The following is a 21,014-nucleotide window of genomic DNA, read 5'->3' on the forward strand; positions in this document are numbered from 1 at the left end:
GGCTAATTGCTACCCTAGGTAGGTCCACTAGTAGTCTAGTTAGTAGTGGGCCACTACTCTTAGTAGCGTCCACTTGCATGTATAATTATTTTTATTATTTTTTAACTCTTCAATACAATGGTAAATTTTTTAATATTTTCAAATACATGAACACTTTTATCAGTTAAGTCTCCCACTCTCTCTCTCTTCCAAATCACCAAATCTCACCCTTTTTGATAAATATTTTTTATGTTACTCCTTTTGATAAATTTATTTTTCAATTACATCATTGTGATATAATACCCCTTAAATTTTCAAATGCTTATAAGTTAAGCTAATTAGCCAAACACCCCCTAAATTCTTATGGTACCGAAATCTTAAGGCATGAAAGCAATCAAATCATGCTCAACTTAAGAAATAAAATGGCTTTTCAAAATTGAATGGGCAACGGAACCGTCTAGCCTGGGCTCTGACTGTTGCAAAATTAAAACACAGATGAGAGCCTTCATTGAGTACAGGGTAATGTAGATTGAGCCAAATCCATGACTATTTCTGATCAATCCAATGATCCTCAAGAACCAAATGCAAAATCCAAAAAGCCAAACCAGAGGTCAAATCGTTATTTTTCTTTCTAAAAATGGTTAACTGTTATGCAATCAGCTTGAATGCATGACTTCACAGATATGTCTTTAGGGAACATTTGAAAAAATAATAATAATAAAGATGAGCTAACAAGACACAGGTCAGTATTTGAGTGCATACAACTGAAAGAATTCTCTGTTAGAAAAGAAAGAACAAGAATCAATTTAAAAAAGAAAAGAACTTCATGCAATCTTCCTTTAATCACCTATCCGAAGCAACACTGGAATACACAGCGACCTAGGATATTCAAAGGTCTACAAAACTTTTCCGCAGCTTCAGTTGTCTCTCTTGTGAAGCTGCCTCTCTTGGAATATCTGCCCTAGCTTGTTATACAAAACTTTCTGCTCCTCTAAAGTAAGGCTCCCCAATATCTACATCATCATTTGTTCATGCTAAGTAAAAGGATTCATGCACTTTTCTTTATTCAGAAATTAAATGGAAATGAAGGTTCCCATTGTGCTCCATCCGGATATTAGGATAAAAAATAAAGAACATAAGAGGGAAAGCGGCCATTTCCATATGATTTGGACTCCCCTCTACCACTGAGATAAAATAGTTACCTGGTCCAAAACCATCTCAACTGTATAGTCTTGTGTAGAAACAAATGACTGATGATAGATGTAGGCAAAAACAGCCATGATCATCTGCAACATGCAACTGGGTTTAATTTCAAGAAGAAGAAAAAAATAATATTTATAACTAATCTAATGAAGGCAACAGGAAAGCTTCATCATGTAAGGGCATCCTTAGTGCACAAAAGCCCTCGCACATTCTCGCTATGTTTTGCAAATAACGCTCATGCAACACGCAACGCAGCAAAGAAACAGTGAAACAATACCCAAATAATTAAAATTACCATGAAAGTTTGCACAATGAAAAGCTTACCTGGCAGTCCATTCTATCAGTAAATCCACCATGTCCAGGTATGCTATCCCCAAAATCCTGTAATAATTTGGGAGAGTTAAAAAGGAGAGGAAAATCAAATATTAGTAATTTACAGAATTGCCCATATAACTTTTAAGCAGCTAAATATAATAAACAGACTCACCTTGATCTTAAAAGCTCTCTTGAAACCACTAGCGAAAAAGCCTCCAAAAGGAGCTATAACTGATGCAAATAAACCCAAACATAAAGCATGCCACTGCACTGGCAAAACTGAAATCTCTTTCCAAGGGAACTGTAAAACATCGGCAAGAAGAATTGCACTTTGTGTTCAACAAGAAATGAGAATGAACAACATGAATAATCAAATATTTCAATCTTAAAGAACAAGCTAAGCATTGACATTGAACTCAGAACAAAGGCAACATATATCTCAGAGTGTTTAAGCGCAGAACTTTAACAAAAAAGTGTAGTATTGAACTGAACTATCTTTAAGTCTAGCTGAATTGACATTGAAAACATTAATCTTATAATCACAAACTAATATCATATATGATAAAGCAACGTTCAGTTCTGCACTCAAAACAGACTCGTTGTAAGCATTTAAGGTATAAACCACTCTACCTATGCCATGATGACCAATGGAATTTTTTTTAAGTGTGGCTCAGTTAAACTTCACTCATATTAAACTAGCCTTTGTTTGTTTAAAGTTTTTAGCATGGCTAAGACTATCATCAACTCAAATATACTTGTGCTATAAATTAAGCAGAACATGCTCAAATTCTTGAGATGTATCTATGAAACATTTCTAGATCAATCACTCACCCAATATGATATCCATCCAGGTAAGGAATGGTACTCTGGTTTAAATAGCGGGCCAGGATCACACTGAAGCCACCCTGTTGATAAGTCCTGCAGGCTTTCTGTCCAAATGAGAAACATATGAAATAGAACAGGCAACTTCCATAAAACATATGTCAAACAAGTTACCTTTCTTGGACATGTCAGCCACTGGAAATGCCCAAAGATGTTTGCTAACTGGATGACAGGTAGCGGAAACATTTGTGAATCCCCAATACAAAAACAACACTGCCTTGATATGAACAAGCATTTCCAAACACTACTCCAATCTCACTATTATCATTTCCCCTATTTTTTGAGCAGGCAGACGCACAAGCACAACAGCATGCATTCTAAACATATGATTCCAAAAAAATGGCAAACTCAAAATTGATAAAAAGCACACTCGTAAACTTGGTAACTGAGTGAAAATGGAATATAACAGAAATAATGTCAAAGGAAACTGCTAAGTTGTGATAGAACAAGTATAGACTATAGAATGTGCTATTGTTTTTAGAAAAGTATACTGACATGCTAGCAAGTTTTCGTTCGGATTTGTGGACCATGGTCAGAATCTTCAATCAGCTTCTGTAAATTGGATTTTACTTTTTAATTCATATTTGATGTTTTGGATGGCTAACTAGCTTTAAGAACGTCACTGATAAGAGTAGGCAGATATTTTCGTGTCACGTCCTCTATTAGTTAGGAACTTAAACAATGATAAAGGATCTTTGAAAGGAAGACATAGTTGCAGAACAAAACGGTATCAGGAGTTAGGATTCAGTGCTGATAGTCCAGAAAGCAGTCCTTTTTATTGAAAATTTACACTTCTTGAAATATCTTATTTCAGCCAAGAAGGACTAAAACACAAGAATATAATCTGTTCAAAATACATGGTCCTTCAAATTTGTGACATTACTCCCAGACCTATAAGTTAAGACAAATAATTATAGTTTTTGTTTAAATAAATATAAGCATAAAAAAAAAAAGAAAAAACTTGGATGAATTTGTTGTGTTCAGATCAAGCTTCAGACTTAGGCCTAGTGCACAAAATTTTAGAAGATTACTGTTCACCCACCACATGATGCCAAAATAAATGAACAACAACAACAATAAGAATTTCAGTGAATTTCCATGAATTCATTTTTTTATCATATTCAAAACCAGCTAATTTTGTATCAACTGAACCAACTGTCAATTTGAGGAATGAATAATAATAATTACCACAAATGCTGATATCAAAGTTGCAACCGATGCTCCAATAAAACCTTCCCATGTTTTCTTTGGAGATAACTTGATCAAAGGTGTTTTCCCGAAAAAGAAACCAAAAAAATAAGCAGCAACATCATTAATAGCAATAAGTGATGCTGGGAGAAGAAACTTGCATGTATATCCAGACTTCTCAGGTATCTTACCACAGAGTAGAATTTGCGGGTGTAAAAGTAAAATGCAATAAGAATAATAATTAAATAGAAGAAAGAGCCTATGTATCTTTCTGCAATAATTAAAAAGGTAAAAGCAATTCAATAAATCGCAAATAAGAAATACATTTCAATCAAAAGGAAAAGAACTATTATAAGCAGTGAAACGTTCCAGACTCCCTGTAGTTAACCAGTCCGCACTAATGATATTTTCTGTGAATGCATTAATTACTCATAAGATTGTTATTTAAGCCATTACAGTATAGCAGTAAGAGAATAATGATTACTAAGCAATGCAGATATATATCAACTCAAGAATGGATAAAACTGACTATGAAGAACTATTTTGATAGGTGTGTTACCAGAAGATCCCTTCGAAAATATTGGCTACAGTGAAGGCTGACTGGGTAAACACTATGATGAGAATCATGTGTGTCCAAGCATATTGCCCAAATTGATACTTGTACATCTTCTTCTTCAATGTAAGAATGAACCACATAAAACCTGACAAATTAGAGATAATTAAACCATTTTTTTAAGGATTGCAGCATCAAGAATGACAAGTCAATAAGCTCCCTGAACAGCAACTCAAATAAAACAGTTTAAAAGGAAGCTCAAATTCCTCAAAATTAAGGAGTAAAAGCGAGAATAAACTGATGTGATTAGAAATTCTTGAGTAAGAATTACAATTATGATAAGTTGTAGAACCTGCAATGTATAGAAAATAGCAAATGACCATCTGGTACTTGACGATACCGCCCACAAGCCTATAGAAGAATTTATCAGAAGTTACTGTGTTCACGAGTCGTTGACTGATAATGCGGCCATAAACAAAAAGCATTGCCGTGAAGAAAAAATGCCTGCAACGACATATGGCAGATTATCATCACTTTCATATTGTCCAATACCAGAACAAACCTAACATTATTGTTACCAATTCAGAAGTCTAAACCCAGGAAGACGTCTATCTTCATGAGCTCTTCTGAGTAGATTAAAGAGCTCCCTAGTCATAAATATTTGGATTACAACAACTGCAGCCCAAATGTAAAGATGCCCCAAGTAAAGCATAAAAAGAAAACCCCCAAGCATCCACAAAGACGAGTGTGCTCGAATCCACATTGATTTGTATTTATCTTGGTCATTAATGAGCAAATGGGTTCCATTCAATTTGGTTAACTCATGAGGAATCTGCCAAGTACCAAATTAAGCAAAAATCTGAATACAGATATGAATCTAAATACCATCAAAATACCAAGCCATCATTTGATAAAACCTCCTGCAGGTATATGTGCGAGAACAGACTAATAAAATAACCTCATTAGAACGCCTCCGATGGCGAATTCTTGGTGTTGTTGGTGCACTGGAAGAATTATTATGGTCTTTGTGCATTGCTATTACTGTAATATTCTCTTTTCCACTCCAATGTGACAGAGGAGATGATTGTATGCGTTTTCTGAGGGTTGAAAAACTAAAATGGAATCGATGATTAGAAGTTGATCTCTAATCGATTCAAAGAAACAGAACTGACAGAGAGAACTACAAGATTGGACACCGTTTTCAGGCCAATAGATGGCAACAGCTCTTCATTGCCACGTGGCAAATAATCACATGGAAGTACTTATAAAGCATACATATTTTAAAATTTAAATGCAGCCAGCATAATGCTCATATTATATATAAATAATTTATAATTTTTATTTATAATTTATTTTTTAATTATATTTTAAATAAAATAAATTATTATTATTATTAAATTAATTTTCAACTAAATTAATTTTTAATTAAAATTTTTCGCTTTTTTAATTTAATTTAAATAAATTTTTAATTTTTCTCTTATTTAATTTAATTTAAATAAATTTTTTTTATTGTAATAATAAATTTTTATTTAATTTATAACGTAATTAATTAAAATAATTATTTAATTTCTTTTATACATATATTAATAATAATTTTGATAATTATTTTATTTAAAATATAATAAAATTACTCTATTTAAAAATTAATTTAAATTTCATGAAAATTTTATATTTTATTTCATAATTTAAGTTGATCGATATTTATATTTTATAGATTTTAAAAATATATTAAATTAATGTGAAAATAATACTATTTAAAAAATATATAAATATAATATATTTTATTATTAATAAAAGAAAAAATATATTAAATTAATAATAATGAATTGAATTATTTACTTTTAATAATAATGAAGATATATTACATTATTATTAATTAAAAATAACATTTTATTATATTATTTTTTAAAAATATTATATCTTTAAATTTTTATAATGTATAAATTTTTTTTATTAACTTGATATATTATAAATAATTCTTTCAAAAAATAATTATCCTTTTACATAAATTTATGATATAAGATAAATAAATTTCATAGAAATTAAAATTTTAAAATATTATCATTTTCTATTAATATAATAAATATTAAAAATATATATTATTTTTTAAAAAATAAATTTTATAATCTTGATATTATAACTTTAATTTTAATCATCTTAATTTATAGTAAAAATTTCAATATAATCATATTTGCAATTTATTTTTAAAATTCTACTTCTATATAAAAATATAGTTGAGAGATAATTTATGCATAAAAATTTAGATATCTAATTAAAATTTAAAAATAATTATGTTAAAAATTAATAATAATAAAATATGGATAATTAAAATATTAGCTATAATTACATTCGATATATAATTATAATGAAATAAAGTATTAAAAATTTAAAAATTATTAAAAAAGAAATTTGTAAAAAAATTAGTAATTAAATATATTTAAATTAATAAATTTGATAATGATAACTAATAACTTTTTAAATAAATATTAATTAAATATATTTAAATTAATAAATTTGAAAATGATAACTAATAATTTAAAAAAAAATAATAAAAAATAGAGTAAATAAAAAAAATATTTAAAAGTATTTAGAGAGAAAAGTGATTGATATGTATCAAATATCTCATATGAGATACTATATATAGACAAATATATATAAACTATTTAAATAAAAATTTAATTTTATAGTTAAATATTATTTAATTAAAATATAGTAACAAAAATATTTAAATTTAATTTTTATAAGAGTAAAATATTTCTCATTTACTTGGCCGTTTCAATTCAATGGCCATAATTGTCACGACCCAACCTATGAGCCGGACTGGCACTAGGACCTGGGTCAGCCTAAAACCCTCGAGACCCGTAGTAAGCCTAACTATTCCTCAATCAAACTCTAAGGCCCATTTGGGGCCCAATTTCAAAAATTCAACCGGACATAGTACGGTCATAAAATGGACCATTTAACGAGGAGTTTTTGACTCACCCGACCTGTAAACACAATATATAATCATCTGGGGAGCTCAGCTCACCCTCCATATAATCATGATGCCATAAAAATAAATGGGAGCTCGGCTCCCTCATCCAGTCTAACATGCATGCATTTAATAAGTTTACAGGTCCAACATGACATTTATATTACAGACTCAAATCAAATAAATATTTCTAACACATGCAGAATTCTAGGAGTTAACAGAATTATACAAACATTACAGACATTAATAGATGACCTGCGAGGGAGAGAGGCAAGTTAGAACTCAACAAGAAATCTCCTGTATCCTGGAAAAATAAGGTGAACAGGAGTAAGCGTTTGACTTAGAGAGTAAAATACTAATTTTAACCATAATCTCTCTAGCTATCTAAAGCTAATGCACCCTGTGGAGTGAAGTGCAACATCGTCATAGATTTTATACAAAACACATCAAAAAGGCAATTTGGAGCACTCACACACCCAACACTGTCAAACAATACATCATATATGAGAGCTGTTCCCCTATACAGGCCTCTTAATCCAACCCCTGCCAGCGAGTGTCTCTCAAGCCGGACTTTCGCTTAATAAACCAAATACGGAGTCCCAGTGATTGTCTCTCAAGCCGTGTCTACCCCGCAGGATCGGGTTCTAGCGAGTGTCTCTCAAGCCGTGTCTACCCGTCCTATCCATATCCAATACCATATCACACACACGCCACACACACACACACACTGCTCCAAATTACCACAGAACAACATCCATGACACTTCAACATTTATGAATGCAATGTAAAATGTGCATAGTATTTAACTACATAGATACATATTTATAAATGATGCATGGGCATGCTTGAACATATAACAATATCGAAATTACAATTAAAATTACTATTTTACTCACAGACTCAACCGAAGTCACTATGGCGGCTGGGCGGAGGAGGAAGGCTGTCCCGGTTCACCTGACAATTTTATTATAATTATTTAATACATTTTACTCAACACAAACTGAGAAAAATACCAAAGATGTCCTAAGTCGTGCCGAAAATCTGGCAAAGTCTCCCCTATACCTAGGATCTACCCAACCTGCAAAAGGGCTTAAAACGTACTTCTATATCCACAAACTATATACTCACAACTCAATCACATCACACAGCCCCTCCTGGGCCCATCCAAACAGTCATCAATCATAAAATGTAAAATTACAGTTTAGTCCTTATAATTGACCATTTTGCAAAAACTACCCAAATAAGCTCTAAAAAATCTAAAACTTTTACTAAACTAATGCAAAAGGAATTATAATTTTCTAAGCTACCATGAATATTTTATGGATTTTTAATCCCATTCAAGCACTTGATAATTAAGAAAAAGTAAGGTTCGCGTTTACCCATGCCGATTCCGACCCCGGGGACGCGCTCGGGACGTTTGACAATGGTGGAGTAGCCAAAATCTCGACCCAATTCCAAGACTTTTTCATTAGCCTATCTGTCTGGCCGAAAATTTACAGACCCGGGCAACTATTGAATTTCGACGAATTGAAGGTACCTACATGAAGTCCACAACACGGGGGTTAGTACATAATTTTTATAAAATTTTCTAAGCTCATTTAGCGCTTGGAAAAATACTACGAAGTTTCGTGGGACCCACCGAAAAACGGTGCCAGAAAATTTTGAAATTTATATTGCCGCGAAGCTCTCGACTAGTGGAGTGCTCCACTACTCTCGGTTTTCTCGTGGGGTTCACGGTTTGCGAGAAATCTAGCCCAAAAGTAGAAATGGGCTAAAACTTTCCGGAAAAAATTTGGGCAAACTACTCGATGGATTTTGGTGGTCTTGGTGTCTATGGAAAACTCTCGAGATGTAGAAGAGTTTTGACACAAAACCCAGTCCGATCAGTAGCCGAATCGGCTAGATTTTGGCTTGGTGTAACACCCCAAAATTTTAAATTTTATTATTTTATGAGCATTTTTGGTATTTTAATTTTATTTAAATTTTAGGAATTTTTTTGAGATTTTTCGAATTTTAAAAATCGAGTTCGATTTTCCGAAAATATAAACTTTGATGATTTTTAAAAATTAATTTAAAAACCACGTCGCAAAACTAAAAATATATTTAGAGTCTACGAATTTTTCTGAGTTTTCTGGAATTTTTTCGAAATTTTTGGACCTCGTTTTCGGTCCCGAGGCAGAGTAAAAATTTAAAATTTTGTATTTCGAATCGAACCGGCCGAATCGAATTGGACCGGATCGAATCGGACCTCTTTTTTTCTTCTTCTTTTTCTTCCGCGTCCCGACCTCCTCCCTTTTCTCTCTCTTTCTCTCCTCCTCCTTGCCGCGCCGCCACCTCCCCGCCTCCCCACTCGCCGGCGCCCACTTCACCCTCCCCCACGGCCGCCGCCTGGAACGCCGGAAAACGGCCCCAGAAACAACGCGCAGCGCGCGCACGACTCCTCGGCTTCCCGGCCAAAATCCGGCCGATCCGGCCACCAATTGGACCGGGTCTTGTGTCTAAAATCATCTACTCGTCGAGAGCTTTCCATAGACACCAAGAAAACCGAAATCCATCGAGCGATTTGTCCAATTTTTGCCCGAGAAGTTTTAGTCAATTTTGATTTTCGGGCTAGATTTCTCGCAAACCGTGAATCCCACGAGAAAACCGAGAGTACCTGAGGGCTCCACTCGTCGAGAGCTTCGCGGCGACATAAATTTCAAATTTTTCCGACATCGTTTTTCGGTGGGTCCCATGGAACTTTGCAGTGTCTTTTCGAGCATTAAATGAGCTTAGAAAATTCTGAAAAATTTATGTACTAACCCCCGTGTCGTGGGCTTCGTGTAGGTATCTTCAATTCGCGAAAATTCGACAGTTGCCCGGGTTTGTGAATTTCTGGCCAGACAGACCCGTTACCGGAAAAGTCTCCGAATTGGACCGAGGTTTTGGCTACCCCCCCATTGTCAGACATCCCGAGCGCGTCCCCGGAGTCGGAATCGGCAAAGGTAAACCCGAACCTTGCTTTTTCGTAATTTTCTAGTGCTTAAATAGGATTAAAAATTCATAAAATATTCGTGGTAGCTCAGAAAATTATGATTCTTTTTGAAATAGCCTAGTAATATTGCTAAGGACCGCGAGACAAAGTTTTAGAATTTTTAGAGCTTGTTTGGGTAGTTTTTGCAAAAATGATTAATTATAAGGACTAAATTGAAATTTTACATATTGTGATGGATGACTGATTTGATGGGCCCAGGAGGGGCTGTGTGACGTGATTGAGTTGTGGATATATGGATTGTAAATATAGAAGTGTGTTTTGAGCCATTTTGCAGGTTGGGTAGGTTCTAGGTATAGGGGAGACTCTGCTGGATTTTCGGCACGACTTAGGACGTATTTGGTCTTTTCTTGATTGTATTGAGTCATTTGTATTAAATAATTGTAATGTAATTGTCAGGTGAGCCGGGACAGCCTTCTTCCTCCGCCCAGCCGCCACAGTAACCGTTGTCAAGTCTGTGAGTAAAATATTAATTTTAATTGTAATTTCACTATTATTATATGTTCAAGCATGCCCATGCATCACTTATATGCATATATCTATGTAGATAAACTTTAGGCACGATTTATGTTGCATTCATAACTGTGAAAGTGCCATGTATGTTGTTGTGGTAATTTGGAGCAGCGTGCGTGCGTTGGCGTGCGTGTGATGTGGTGTGGACTATGGATAGGATGGGTAGACACGGCTTGAGATCTTCGCTGGGACCCGGTCCTTCGGGGTAGACACGGCTTGAGTTCTTCGCTGGGACCCCGATTTGGTTATTAAGTGGAAGTCCGAGCTGAGTTCTTCGCTGGCACAGTTGGAATTAAGAGAGCTGTATAGGGGATCAGCTCCCATATATTTTGATTGATATTATTGGGTGTGTGAGTGCTCCAAATTACCTTTTTGATGTTATGATGTGAAATTATTGCTAGTGTTGCATTTCACTCCATAGGGTGCATTAATTTTAGATAGTTATAGAGATTATGGTTAAAATTGATATTTTACTCTCTGAGTCGAACGCTCACTCCTGTTCAATATTTTTTCAGGCTACAGGAGGATTTTATTGTGGTTAACCTGCTTTTCTTCTTCGCAGGTTGTTATTCAATATTTGTGTAATTTTATTTACTCCTAGATTTTCCGCATGTGTTAGAATTATTTAAATGATTCGGGTCTGTAATATAATTGTTATGTGGACCTGTAAAATTATTATATGCATGTTTGATGGACTGGATGAGGGAGCTGAGCTCCCATATATCTTTATGTTGATTTGAGTATGTGGAGGGTGAGCTGAGCTCCCCAAGTGATGATATATTTTGTTTACAGGTCGGGTGAGTCAAAAACTCCCCGTTGAAAGGTCCACTTTATGGCCGGACTTCATCCAGTTGATTTCTTGAAATTGGGCCCAAATGGGCCTTAGAGTTGGGTTAAGTGAATAGTTAGGCTTACTACGGGCCTCGGGGGCTTTAGGCTGGCTTAGGTCCTAGTGCCGGTCCGGCCCATAGGTTGGGTCGTGACAATTGTGGTATCAGAGCTTAGGCTCCAGATTCTTAGGGAAAAATTATCTAAAGTGTTGGGAAGAGTCTACTAGGAGTCACATGCAGAAAAATAGGGTCCACATTCGTCTTGCATTGTCATATTTGCTTCTAGTTTCTGCTTCATATATTGTGTGTAAATATGAGTCTATAGAGCTATGTAACGTGCAGTTTTGAATTTTGTGGGCTAATGCTGCTGAATTTCAGGAAAATGCGTAGAGGTGAGAGCCGCCATCGCACTGCAACCGATGTGCTGATGAGGTGTCAAGACAGATGAGGCGCCGGCCCCGAGGAGGCGGGGTAGGTGGCCTAGAGCTGCTCAAGTAGAAGAGCAATCAACGGTCAGATCGATCTTTCATGGCACAGGGTCCCATGGACCCCATGGCAGCTACTCTAGCTGGTTTGCAGAGGACCATTGATATGATGGTGCAGTATATGATCCACCCTCCACAGCAGCAGCAGTCCACTGTACCAAGAGGGGAACCTTACAAACAGATCATCAATTTCAAGAAGTTAGTGCCTGGTACTTATGATGTGTCAGACGATGCATATCGGTTTTTGGATTCCTGCAGACAGGCAGGAACAGAATTGCAGTTGACTGATAGAAGACTAATAGAGTGTATGTAGCATGTCATGGGGCCTATGCCTAGACAATGGATGAATGACTACATATTACCTCGGATGGAGGGTTTGTCGTGGACTCAGTTTGTGGAACTGTTCATCAACCGGTTTGTACCAGAAAGCTTCAGGGATCAAAAGCAGTGGGCCTTTGAGGCCTTAAGACAGAATGGCAGGTCTGTAGATGAGTATGCTACAGAATTTCTGGAACTGAGCAGGTATGCCCCCACAGCAGTATCTACAGAGACTATGAAGGTGAAAAGATTCCTAAAGGGGCTTGACAGGAGGTATGCAAACCTGGCCATGATGTCTGATCAGTCGTTTGATGTGGTAGTTGATCGAGCCAGACAGATAGAGATTAGCTATACTGCGGATGACAGCGGAAGAGCAAAGAAAAACAAAGCAGAGGGTTCTTCAGGTGTTCCACACATGGGTACTACGGATAGTGGTGGCCAAACTACTTACAGAGGAAGAAGCAAGAATAAGAGGAGTGGTTTTAGACACAAATCCCGAGGGTTCAGACTAGGGTACGGATCCAGCAGTGATAACAGTTCGGGGTACAACAGTTCTGGGTCTGGTTCAGGATCCTCCTTGGCACCTTGTGCATAGTGTGGAAGAGGATATTCAGGACCTTGTTTGATGGGTCCAAGAGTATGCTTCAGGTGTGGCCAACCAGGTCACTTTGCTAGGGAATGCCCCGTGTTCAGCGAGCCACAGATGGGGTCACAGGGTTCTGTTGCGAATGTTCCTCGTCAGTTGTATCCCGGTGCTTCCAAAGATGGCAGCACGATTCGATGGTCAACAGGGCCGAGGACAAGGGGGACGTGGATTTGGGGGCAGATCAGGAGGGAGAAGTCGGTATCAAGGTTCTGCCACTCAGGGTAGGGGTCAAGCTCGGGTTTTCACCCTGACCCACCAGGATGATCAAGCTTCAAATGCAGTTGTAGCAGGTATTCTTCTGGTCTGTTCCTATGAGGCTCGTGTTTTGATAGATCCGGGTGCTACGCACTCATTTGTCTCCCCTGTGTTTGCCATGAGATTGGGTAGAAACCTTACAACTCTAGAATGCCCTTTGTCGGTAGCTACCCCACTTAGTGACAACATAGATGTAGATATGGTTTTTCCGGGTAGCCCAGTAGTAGTGGATGGAAAGATCCTCCCAGCAGACTTGGTTCCTCTACCAGTAATGGATTTTGATGTAATTTTGGGGATGGATTGGTTGGCAACTCATTATGCCACCTTAGACTGCAGGAACAAAAAGGTGCATTTCCACATACCTGGTGTGGAAGAGTTTAGCTTTGATGGTGACAGGAGCGTGGCTCCATATAACTTGGTGTCAGCAATTAGTGCTAGAAAAATGTTGAGACGTGGATGCCAAGGGTATTTGGCATTGGTGAGAGATACATCTGTAGAAGGTGCCAACATGGAAAATGTTCCTGTTGTCAGAGAATTCATGGATGTCTTCCCTGAAGAGCTTCCAGGGTTGCCACCAGAAAGGGGAATAGAGTTCTGCATTGATGTTGTTCCGAGTACAAACCCCATATCAATGCCACCTTACAGGATGGCCCCAGCAGAATTGAAAGAGTTAAAGGAGCAACTACAGGAGCTGTTGGACAAAGGTTTCATACGTCCGAGCACTTCACCCTGGGGTGCTCCTGTTCTATTTGTGAGAAAGAAGGATGGGTCATTGAGGTTGTGTATTGACTATAGACAGCTGAACAAGGTGACAGTGAAGAACAAGTATCCCCTTCCTCGGATCGACGATCTGTTTGATCAGCTCCAAGGAGCTAGATTCTTTTCCAAGATAGACCTGCAATCAGGCTACCATCAGTTGAGAATCAGGAATGAGGACGTGTCCAAAATGGCATTCAGGACAAGATATGGTCATTATGAGTTCTTGGTGATGTCTTTTGGACTTACTAATGCACCAGCAGCCTTCATGGACTTGATGAACAGGGTGTTCAAGCCATTTTAGGACCGTTTTGTCATCGTATTCATAGATGACATTTTATTATACTCTCAAACCGAGGAAGAACACGTGTGGCACTTGAGGATGGTGTTGCAGACTTTGAGGGAGCACCAGCTATATGCCAAATTTTCAAAATGTGAATTTTGGCTAGAAAGCATCTCATTCTTGGGACACGTGGTTTCTAGTGACGACATTCAAGTGGATCCCAAGAAAATTGAAGCTGTAACTGATTGGCTTAGGCCTACAACAGTCACTGAGGTACGAAGTTTTCTGGGTCTAGCTGGCTACATAGGCATTTTGTACAGGATTTTTCCAGGATAGCAGCTCCCCTAACTAAGTTAACCCGGAAGAATGTTCCATTCATTTGGACAGATGACTGTGAGAAGAGTTTCTAGACACTTAAGGAGTGTCTAACCACCACTCCTGTGTTGACACTACCTATGAGTGGTGAAGGATACACCGTGTACTGTGACGCCTCCAGAGTTGGCCTAGGGTGTGTTCTAATGCAGAATGGAAAAGTAGTGGCTTATGCTTCAAGGCAGCTGAAGAGGCATGAGCAGAACTACCCCACCCATGATTTGGAAATGGCGGCTATAGTCTTTGCACTAAAAATCTGGAGACACTACCTGTATGGTGAAGTGTGCAAGATATACACCGACCACAAGAGTTTGAAGTACATCTTCCAACAGAGGGATTTAAACTTGAGACAGAGGAGATGGATGGAGCTTCTGAAAGACTATGATTGCACCATCCAGTACCACCCTGGGAAAGCCAATGTAGTAGCAGATGCTTTGAGCAGAAAATCTTCTGGCAGTTTAGCGCACATTTCAGCAGAGAAGAGACCATTGATTCAGGAGGTACATGAGTTGATGGATCAAGGTTTAATCCTAGATCTTTCAGATGAGGGGGTATTGCTGGCTCATTTTTCAGTGAGGCCAGACTTGAGAGACAGAGTTAGAGTTTCCCAGCACAGAGACCAACAATTGATGAAGATCATAGAAAGAGTACAGCAAGGTGAAGGTGGTGAGTTTGGATTTGCCAATGATGGCGCCTTAGTGCAAGGTTCTAGGATATGTGTGCTCGATGTGGACAATCTCAGAAATGAAATCATGCGAGAGGCACACTATACACTGTCACACCTTACCCCTCTATAAGGCATAACATGGTCCCGTAGAACACCTAATGAACTACCAAACTTCACCTACCGATAACTCATTAAGTACCCTACAAGGGATTTTAAAACAATTTTATTATTTTTGATAAGTGGTGAGCATTTCTAATAAGTATTTAAAATATGTAATTAAGTTGAAAGCTAGTTAGAAATTTTAGTCCATTTTATTTTTCCGCAAATTTTATAAAAATTTTGACAGAGTTCCCTCTGTATTTTGAGAAAAATGATTCTTCAAATACATAAAAGCACTTCTAAAAATTTTCCTCAACAACTGCTTCAATTTCATACTCAAACTCAATCAATTTCTCAACACATTTATCAACTTTCAATTTTCATTCATATTTCATTAGAAACTAAACAATTTAGATACATCATTACAAAATTTACATTAAGAGAATTTCAAACTACAATATATATTACAACTTTATACAAATTTTATACAACTGCTCAAGACCCATTTTTACATGTCCATACATTTATGTGCAATATATATACATCAAAAGAAATATTTACAATTAGGGTATAAATTATACCCGAAGACCTTAGGCTGAATGATCCTCAATCTTTAGCAGCTCAGTCTGCTGCTCCTCTAGTCTCTGTATCTGCGACAGCAATAAAAGCTATCGCTAAGTACTAGGACTCAGTGGTGCACAACATACTAAAATAATCTTTATGCAAAACTAAAATCACATTTATTCAAAAATTTGACTATACATGAGCATTAAACACAAAACATGAATTATGAGATTTTAATGCAAACCACGTTCATTTCGAAGTATTAAAACACATTTCATAAAACCCACAGTTAGATCATGCCATTCGAAACAAATAGAATCTCAATAGCCAGAGGCTAAAGAGAAATCACATCACAAGGCTAGCTAGCTCAAATATATGGATATCCATTCACATCCTCTTCTACTGGCACACCTCAACACTTCTCCAGAGAAGGAATCAAAATTCGAAACTAATTACCCCCACTAGTCGTGCTAGTGAGGTGTTCAAATATATGGTCATGACACTGTGGTTTCAAAACTTATCTTAACAATTTGCTAAACATTGCTATTTTAAATATACACAATAACTTTCACAGTTTAAATCAAAACATCATAAACAATGTCACAAATAAACTTTCAACAATTCCAAAGCACAAGTAAAATACATATTTCGTTCACTTTATCAATGAATTTTAAAGCATGGAGATGTTGTGCACAAACCTCAAGCGAGTCGTCCCTTAGCCTCGACTTGGTTCCTCGGGTTCCTTCCCGATATTCTTTTCAACTGAAACACACAATTTTATAATGTTTCAGTACTAGAACTTAACACAATTCCAAAATAAATTTAGCTTCACATTTACCTAGTTCTAACGTGTTAAATTCGACGTTCTCGAAATTTTTGTGTTTCGGGTTACTATTCACTACACTATTCAAGTCAAATTGTTGACTTTTTAAGGCTTAATAGGTATGGGAACTCCAACTTCACCCACATACCACATTTTGACCATTAAACTTGTTGGTTTTGGTCATTTTCTCAAAGCTTAAGTCATTTTGGCAAAATTGCCAATTTTCGATTTTGGTGCTCCGAAGTTGCACTGTTCCATTGGTCAATCTACTGTTAGAATTTGGCAAAACTTTCTTCATAGAAAATGTTCCTTATTGTCTTAAGTGTATTCTCATTTTTGGATCACCCCAATCAGAGTTTTGTAGCTCAAGTTATGGCCAAAATACAATTACTGTTCACGTGCACTGTTCATGCTGAGATTTTGGTTGTGGCAGATTTTTGGTCCAACTTTGTTCAGTAATTTGATTAAGTTCATAATTTGGTCTAACTTTCTTCATATGAAATGTTCTACTATGTCTTAGGTTTCCATCGGTTTAAGAATCGCCTAAATCGGAGTTTTCTAGAGAAAGTTATAGCCCTTCAAGCATTACTGCTGAAATGGAATTCTGCAGAATCGCAGGTAAAGTTACTCAACTTTGCTCAATAATTTGAATGGGTTAATGGCATAATTTGGGGTGGTATTCTTCATGATAGTTTTAGATCTATATCTTATCTAATTGCTGGTAAAATTTCAGGTCAATTTGACCTTCCTAGCTCGAGTTATGACTAAATGAACAGTTACTATTTATTTGGTCAGTTTGGTGCAGTGGCAGCCTGCTCTCATTTCACTTTGGTCAATTGGTTCACCAAGTTTTAGTCAGTTTTTGGCCATGGTTCCTCAATGAAAATTGTGCTATTTTATGTCTATTTTCATCCCCAATTGGTGGCATATCAATTGGGCTTGTAAAATTCCCGTTTTAGTCCTTCAAAGTAGGTTTGGTCATGCTGCCAGCAGCATGACCATTTGACCTACGAATTTGGTTTTCATTCCAACAATTTCCACACATCTCTTTTGTTCATTATTGACGATTTTTCATCTCATAATAGACCAAAGTCATCATTTAAGCATTTCTCTAAAATTTGGTTCACAAACCCTAGCATTCAAACCCTAACTCATACATTTCATGCAATTAACTACATCTAATGGTTTTAATGCTAATCAATCAACTAAGTAAGTTTCCTAAACTCATTCAAAACCCTCAAGCCATACAAAATCATACTCCCTCTAAGCTGGACGAAATTTCAACAATGGTCCTTCCCCATATTTGTTTCATTTAATCAAGTTCTAAGCTCACTTAAATACCTAAGCATGCATTTGAAGTAGAAAATTGAAAGTTAGCACACTAACCTTTCTTAAATCCTCCAAACCCTATCTTTAACTCCTCTTTCTTCTTGTAATCCTTGTGCCTAAGTTGAGATTGCAAGTTCTAACAAGGTTTTTAGGGGATTTATGAAGATTAAGTGGAGCAAATTAAGCTTAAGTGTAAGCTTAATGGAAGAAAATTTCATGGAGGACTTGAGAGGAAGTGGGGCGGCAAACCAAGGGAAGAAGAAGACTTTTTCTATTTTTTTTTCTTTTGTTTCCTTTAATCTTATCCCTTTTTGAAGACCAAAATTCCCAATTTAATAAAATAATTTAATTTAATCTTTTATGACATCATTCATGATGTCATCACCTTTGACTTTTCTAACTTCTTTCTTCTTTTTTTTTTCTATTAGTTCTTTAATTTAATTCTCGATTCCGAAATTTTCTTTTCTCCGATTTTATTTGACAGTTAGGTTAGGAGTCAGCTCTCGGGATTAATTGACCAAATTGCCCCTCGCAGGTTCATCCGGGTTTGCAAATAATCCAATATTTTTTTCGGCTCCCTGACCTAATTATTTGATTGACTTAACAGTTCTTTTTCGTGATTTTCTCTTTTTCACTGTGTCCATAAGGGTCCTAAGGACCGCAGCATCACTTTTTACGGTTCGAAATTTGAGTTTAAAATGACTTCGCAGTCGTTCCCGAGGAGGTCCCTCATCGCTGTGACTCACGGCTCGTTTAACTTCTTATGTCTGTTTTTCTTATTTATAGTTAACTAATTAAACATTACTAATTATTTGTGTTTATGGCTTCTCAAGTTGTCTTACGTGTGGCTCTAATCTCCTTAATTGTTCGGACCGTCACCGGTCACCGGAACAGTGAAATCTACCAGGCTATGCAAACGAGGTGTTGTAATTCTCCCCCCCTTAAATAAATTTCGTCTCGAAATTTTACCTGGTACTAATCTCTAAATAGTTGTGGGCGTTGTCTCCTCATGTCCTCTTCTCGTTCCCAAGTAGCCTCCTGGCCCGAATGATGGTTCCACAACACTTTTACCAACGGTATCTGCTTGTTTCGTAGCTGCTTCACCTCATAAGCCAGAATCTCTATGGTTCTTCTTCATATGTGAGGTCTGGATTCACTTCAATTTTCTCTACTGGTAGTACATGAGATGGGTCTGATCGATACCTCCTCAACATAGACACATAGAAGACGTTATGTATCTTCTCCAACTCTGGAGGTAGTGCCAAACGATAAGCCAAAGGACCCACTCTTTCCAATACCTCATATGGCCCGATAAAACGAGGACTCAGTTTCCCCTTTCTACCGAATTTCATAATTCTCTTCCAAGGAGAAACCTTGAGGAAAACTTTCTCACCCACTGCATACTGAATATCCCTTCTTTTCAAATCAATGTAGGACTTCTGACGGTCTGATGCAGTCTTAAGTCGATCTTTGATCACCCTAATTTTCTCTTCAGTCTGTTGAATAATTTCGGGTCCAATCATTTTTCTTTCACCCACGTCATCCCAAGACAACGGGGTTCTACATTTTCTGCCATACAAAGCTTCATATGGAGGCATCCCAATGCTTGATTGGTAGCTGTTGTTGTAAGCAAACTCAATCAAAAGCAAGTGTGTATCCCAACTACCCTCAAACTCAATCACACAAGCCCGTAGCATGTCCTCCAAGATCTGAATTACCCTCTCAGACTAGCCATCTGTCTGTGGGTGGAATGCAGTACTGAAGTTCAATCTAGTTCCTAGGGCTCTCTGAAGACTACCCCAGAATCTAGAAGTGAACCTAGGATCTGCATGCGACACGATGGATACTGGCACTCCATGCAGTCTCACAATCTCATCGATGTATAACTTGGCCAATCTTTCCAAACTATAATCCATCCGGACTGGCAGAAAATGAGCAGACTTAGTTAGTCTATCGACAATGACCCATACTGCATCATAACTCTTCTGTGTCCTCGGAAGTCCCATCACAAAATCCATCATTATTCTTTCCCATTTCCATTCTGGTGCTAGTAGTGGATGTAACAACCCAGTAGGTACTTGATGTTCTGCCTTCACTTGCTGACAAGTTAGACATTTGGATACAAACTCTGCCACATCTCGTTTCATACCCATCCACCAGTAATGCTCCTTTAGCCCCCTATACATTTTTGTGCCACCAGGGTGCATGGCAAAAGGAGATTCATGTGCTTCCTTCAAAATAATCTGCCTCAAATCAACATTATTAGGAACACAGATTCTGCCCTGGTGTAATAGTAAACCATCATCTCTGATTGAGAACTCTGGTTTCTTGCCCTGTCAGACTTCTTCCATCAACTTCTGATACTTCTGATCATTCTGAGCAGCCATTCTAATCTGATCAATCAACACTGGCTGTACATGCCATGCAACTGTTGTCTGCCCATCATCATTAATCTCTAAGCTGGCATGTAATGATCTCAACTCATGTACCAAAGACAAAGGAGTAACCCGTAGACTTGCCATAGTCTTGCGACTTAAGGCGTCAGCCACAACATTAGCTTTCCCTGGCTGATAGTCTATTAGACAATCATAGTCTTTTATCAACTCTAACCATCTCCTCTGTCTCAAATTCAACTCTTTCTGGGTGCCCAAATACTTCAAACTCTTATGATCTGTATAGATGTAACACTTTTCCCCATACAAATAATGTCTCCAGATCTTAAGAGCAAACACAATAGCTGCAAGCTCCAAATCATGTGTCAGATACTACATGCCCCAAAAAGGATATCTCCTTCAGCCAAAATTCACATTTCGACAATTTGGCATATAGTTGTTTCTCTCTCAAAGTCTGCAGTACAATCCACAGATGTCTATCATGCTCTTCTGCATTCCTCGAATAGACCAATATATCATCTATAAATACCACAACAAACTAGTCGAGGTATGGTCTGAA

The 21,014-nt window shown here is 37.1% G+C and overlaps 1 protein-coding gene across 1 annotated transcript; it reads right to left on the minus strand.

The window, feature by feature from the left end:
- Positions 1 to 667: 667 nt before the first annotated feature.
- On the minus strand, positions 668 to 5,263 carry LOC110646359 (phosphatidate cytidylyltransferase 1). The gene is made up of 11 exons (XM_058136829.1): positions 5,079 to 5,263; positions 4,699 to 4,952; positions 4,473 to 4,624; positions 4,127 to 4,268; positions 3,568 to 3,724; positions 2,494 to 2,541; positions 2,329 to 2,415; positions 1,670 to 1,798; positions 1,507 to 1,563; positions 1,182 to 1,265; positions 668 to 992 (listed from the first exon to the last, which is right to left on the minus strand). Exons 1-11 carry the CDS (start codon positions 5,151 to 5,153, stop codon positions 897 to 899), a joined length of 1,281 nt encoding a protein of 426 aa, XP_057992812.1. The 5' UTR covers positions 5,154 to 5,263; the 3' UTR covers positions 668 to 896.
- Positions 5,264 to 21,014: the final 15,751 nt, after the last annotated feature.

Source organism: Hevea brasiliensis, chromosome 15 (assembly GCF_030052815.1).
Source record: "Hevea brasiliensis isolate MT/VB/25A 57/8 chromosome 15, ASM3005281v1, whole genome shotgun sequence".
NCBI classification, from domain to species: domain Eukaryota; kingdom Viridiplantae; phylum Streptophyta; class Magnoliopsida; order Malpighiales; family Euphorbiaceae; genus Hevea; species Hevea brasiliensis.

Bases quoted from the DNA above. Each gene is read 5' to 3' on its own strand.
- LOC110646359 (XM_058136829.1), bottom strand. From the start codon at position 5,153: ATGCACAAAGACCATAATAATTCTTCCAGTGCACCAACAACACCAAGA. The intron at 4,625-4,698 runs GTAACAATAATG...ATGTCGTTGCAG, and splicing joins GGGTTTAGACTTCTGAATTG to GCATTTTTTCTTCACGGCAA. The intron at 1,266-1,506 runs GTAAGCTTTTCA...TGCATGTTGCAG, and splicing joins CTGATAGAATGGACTGCCAG to ATGATCATGGCTGTTTTTGC.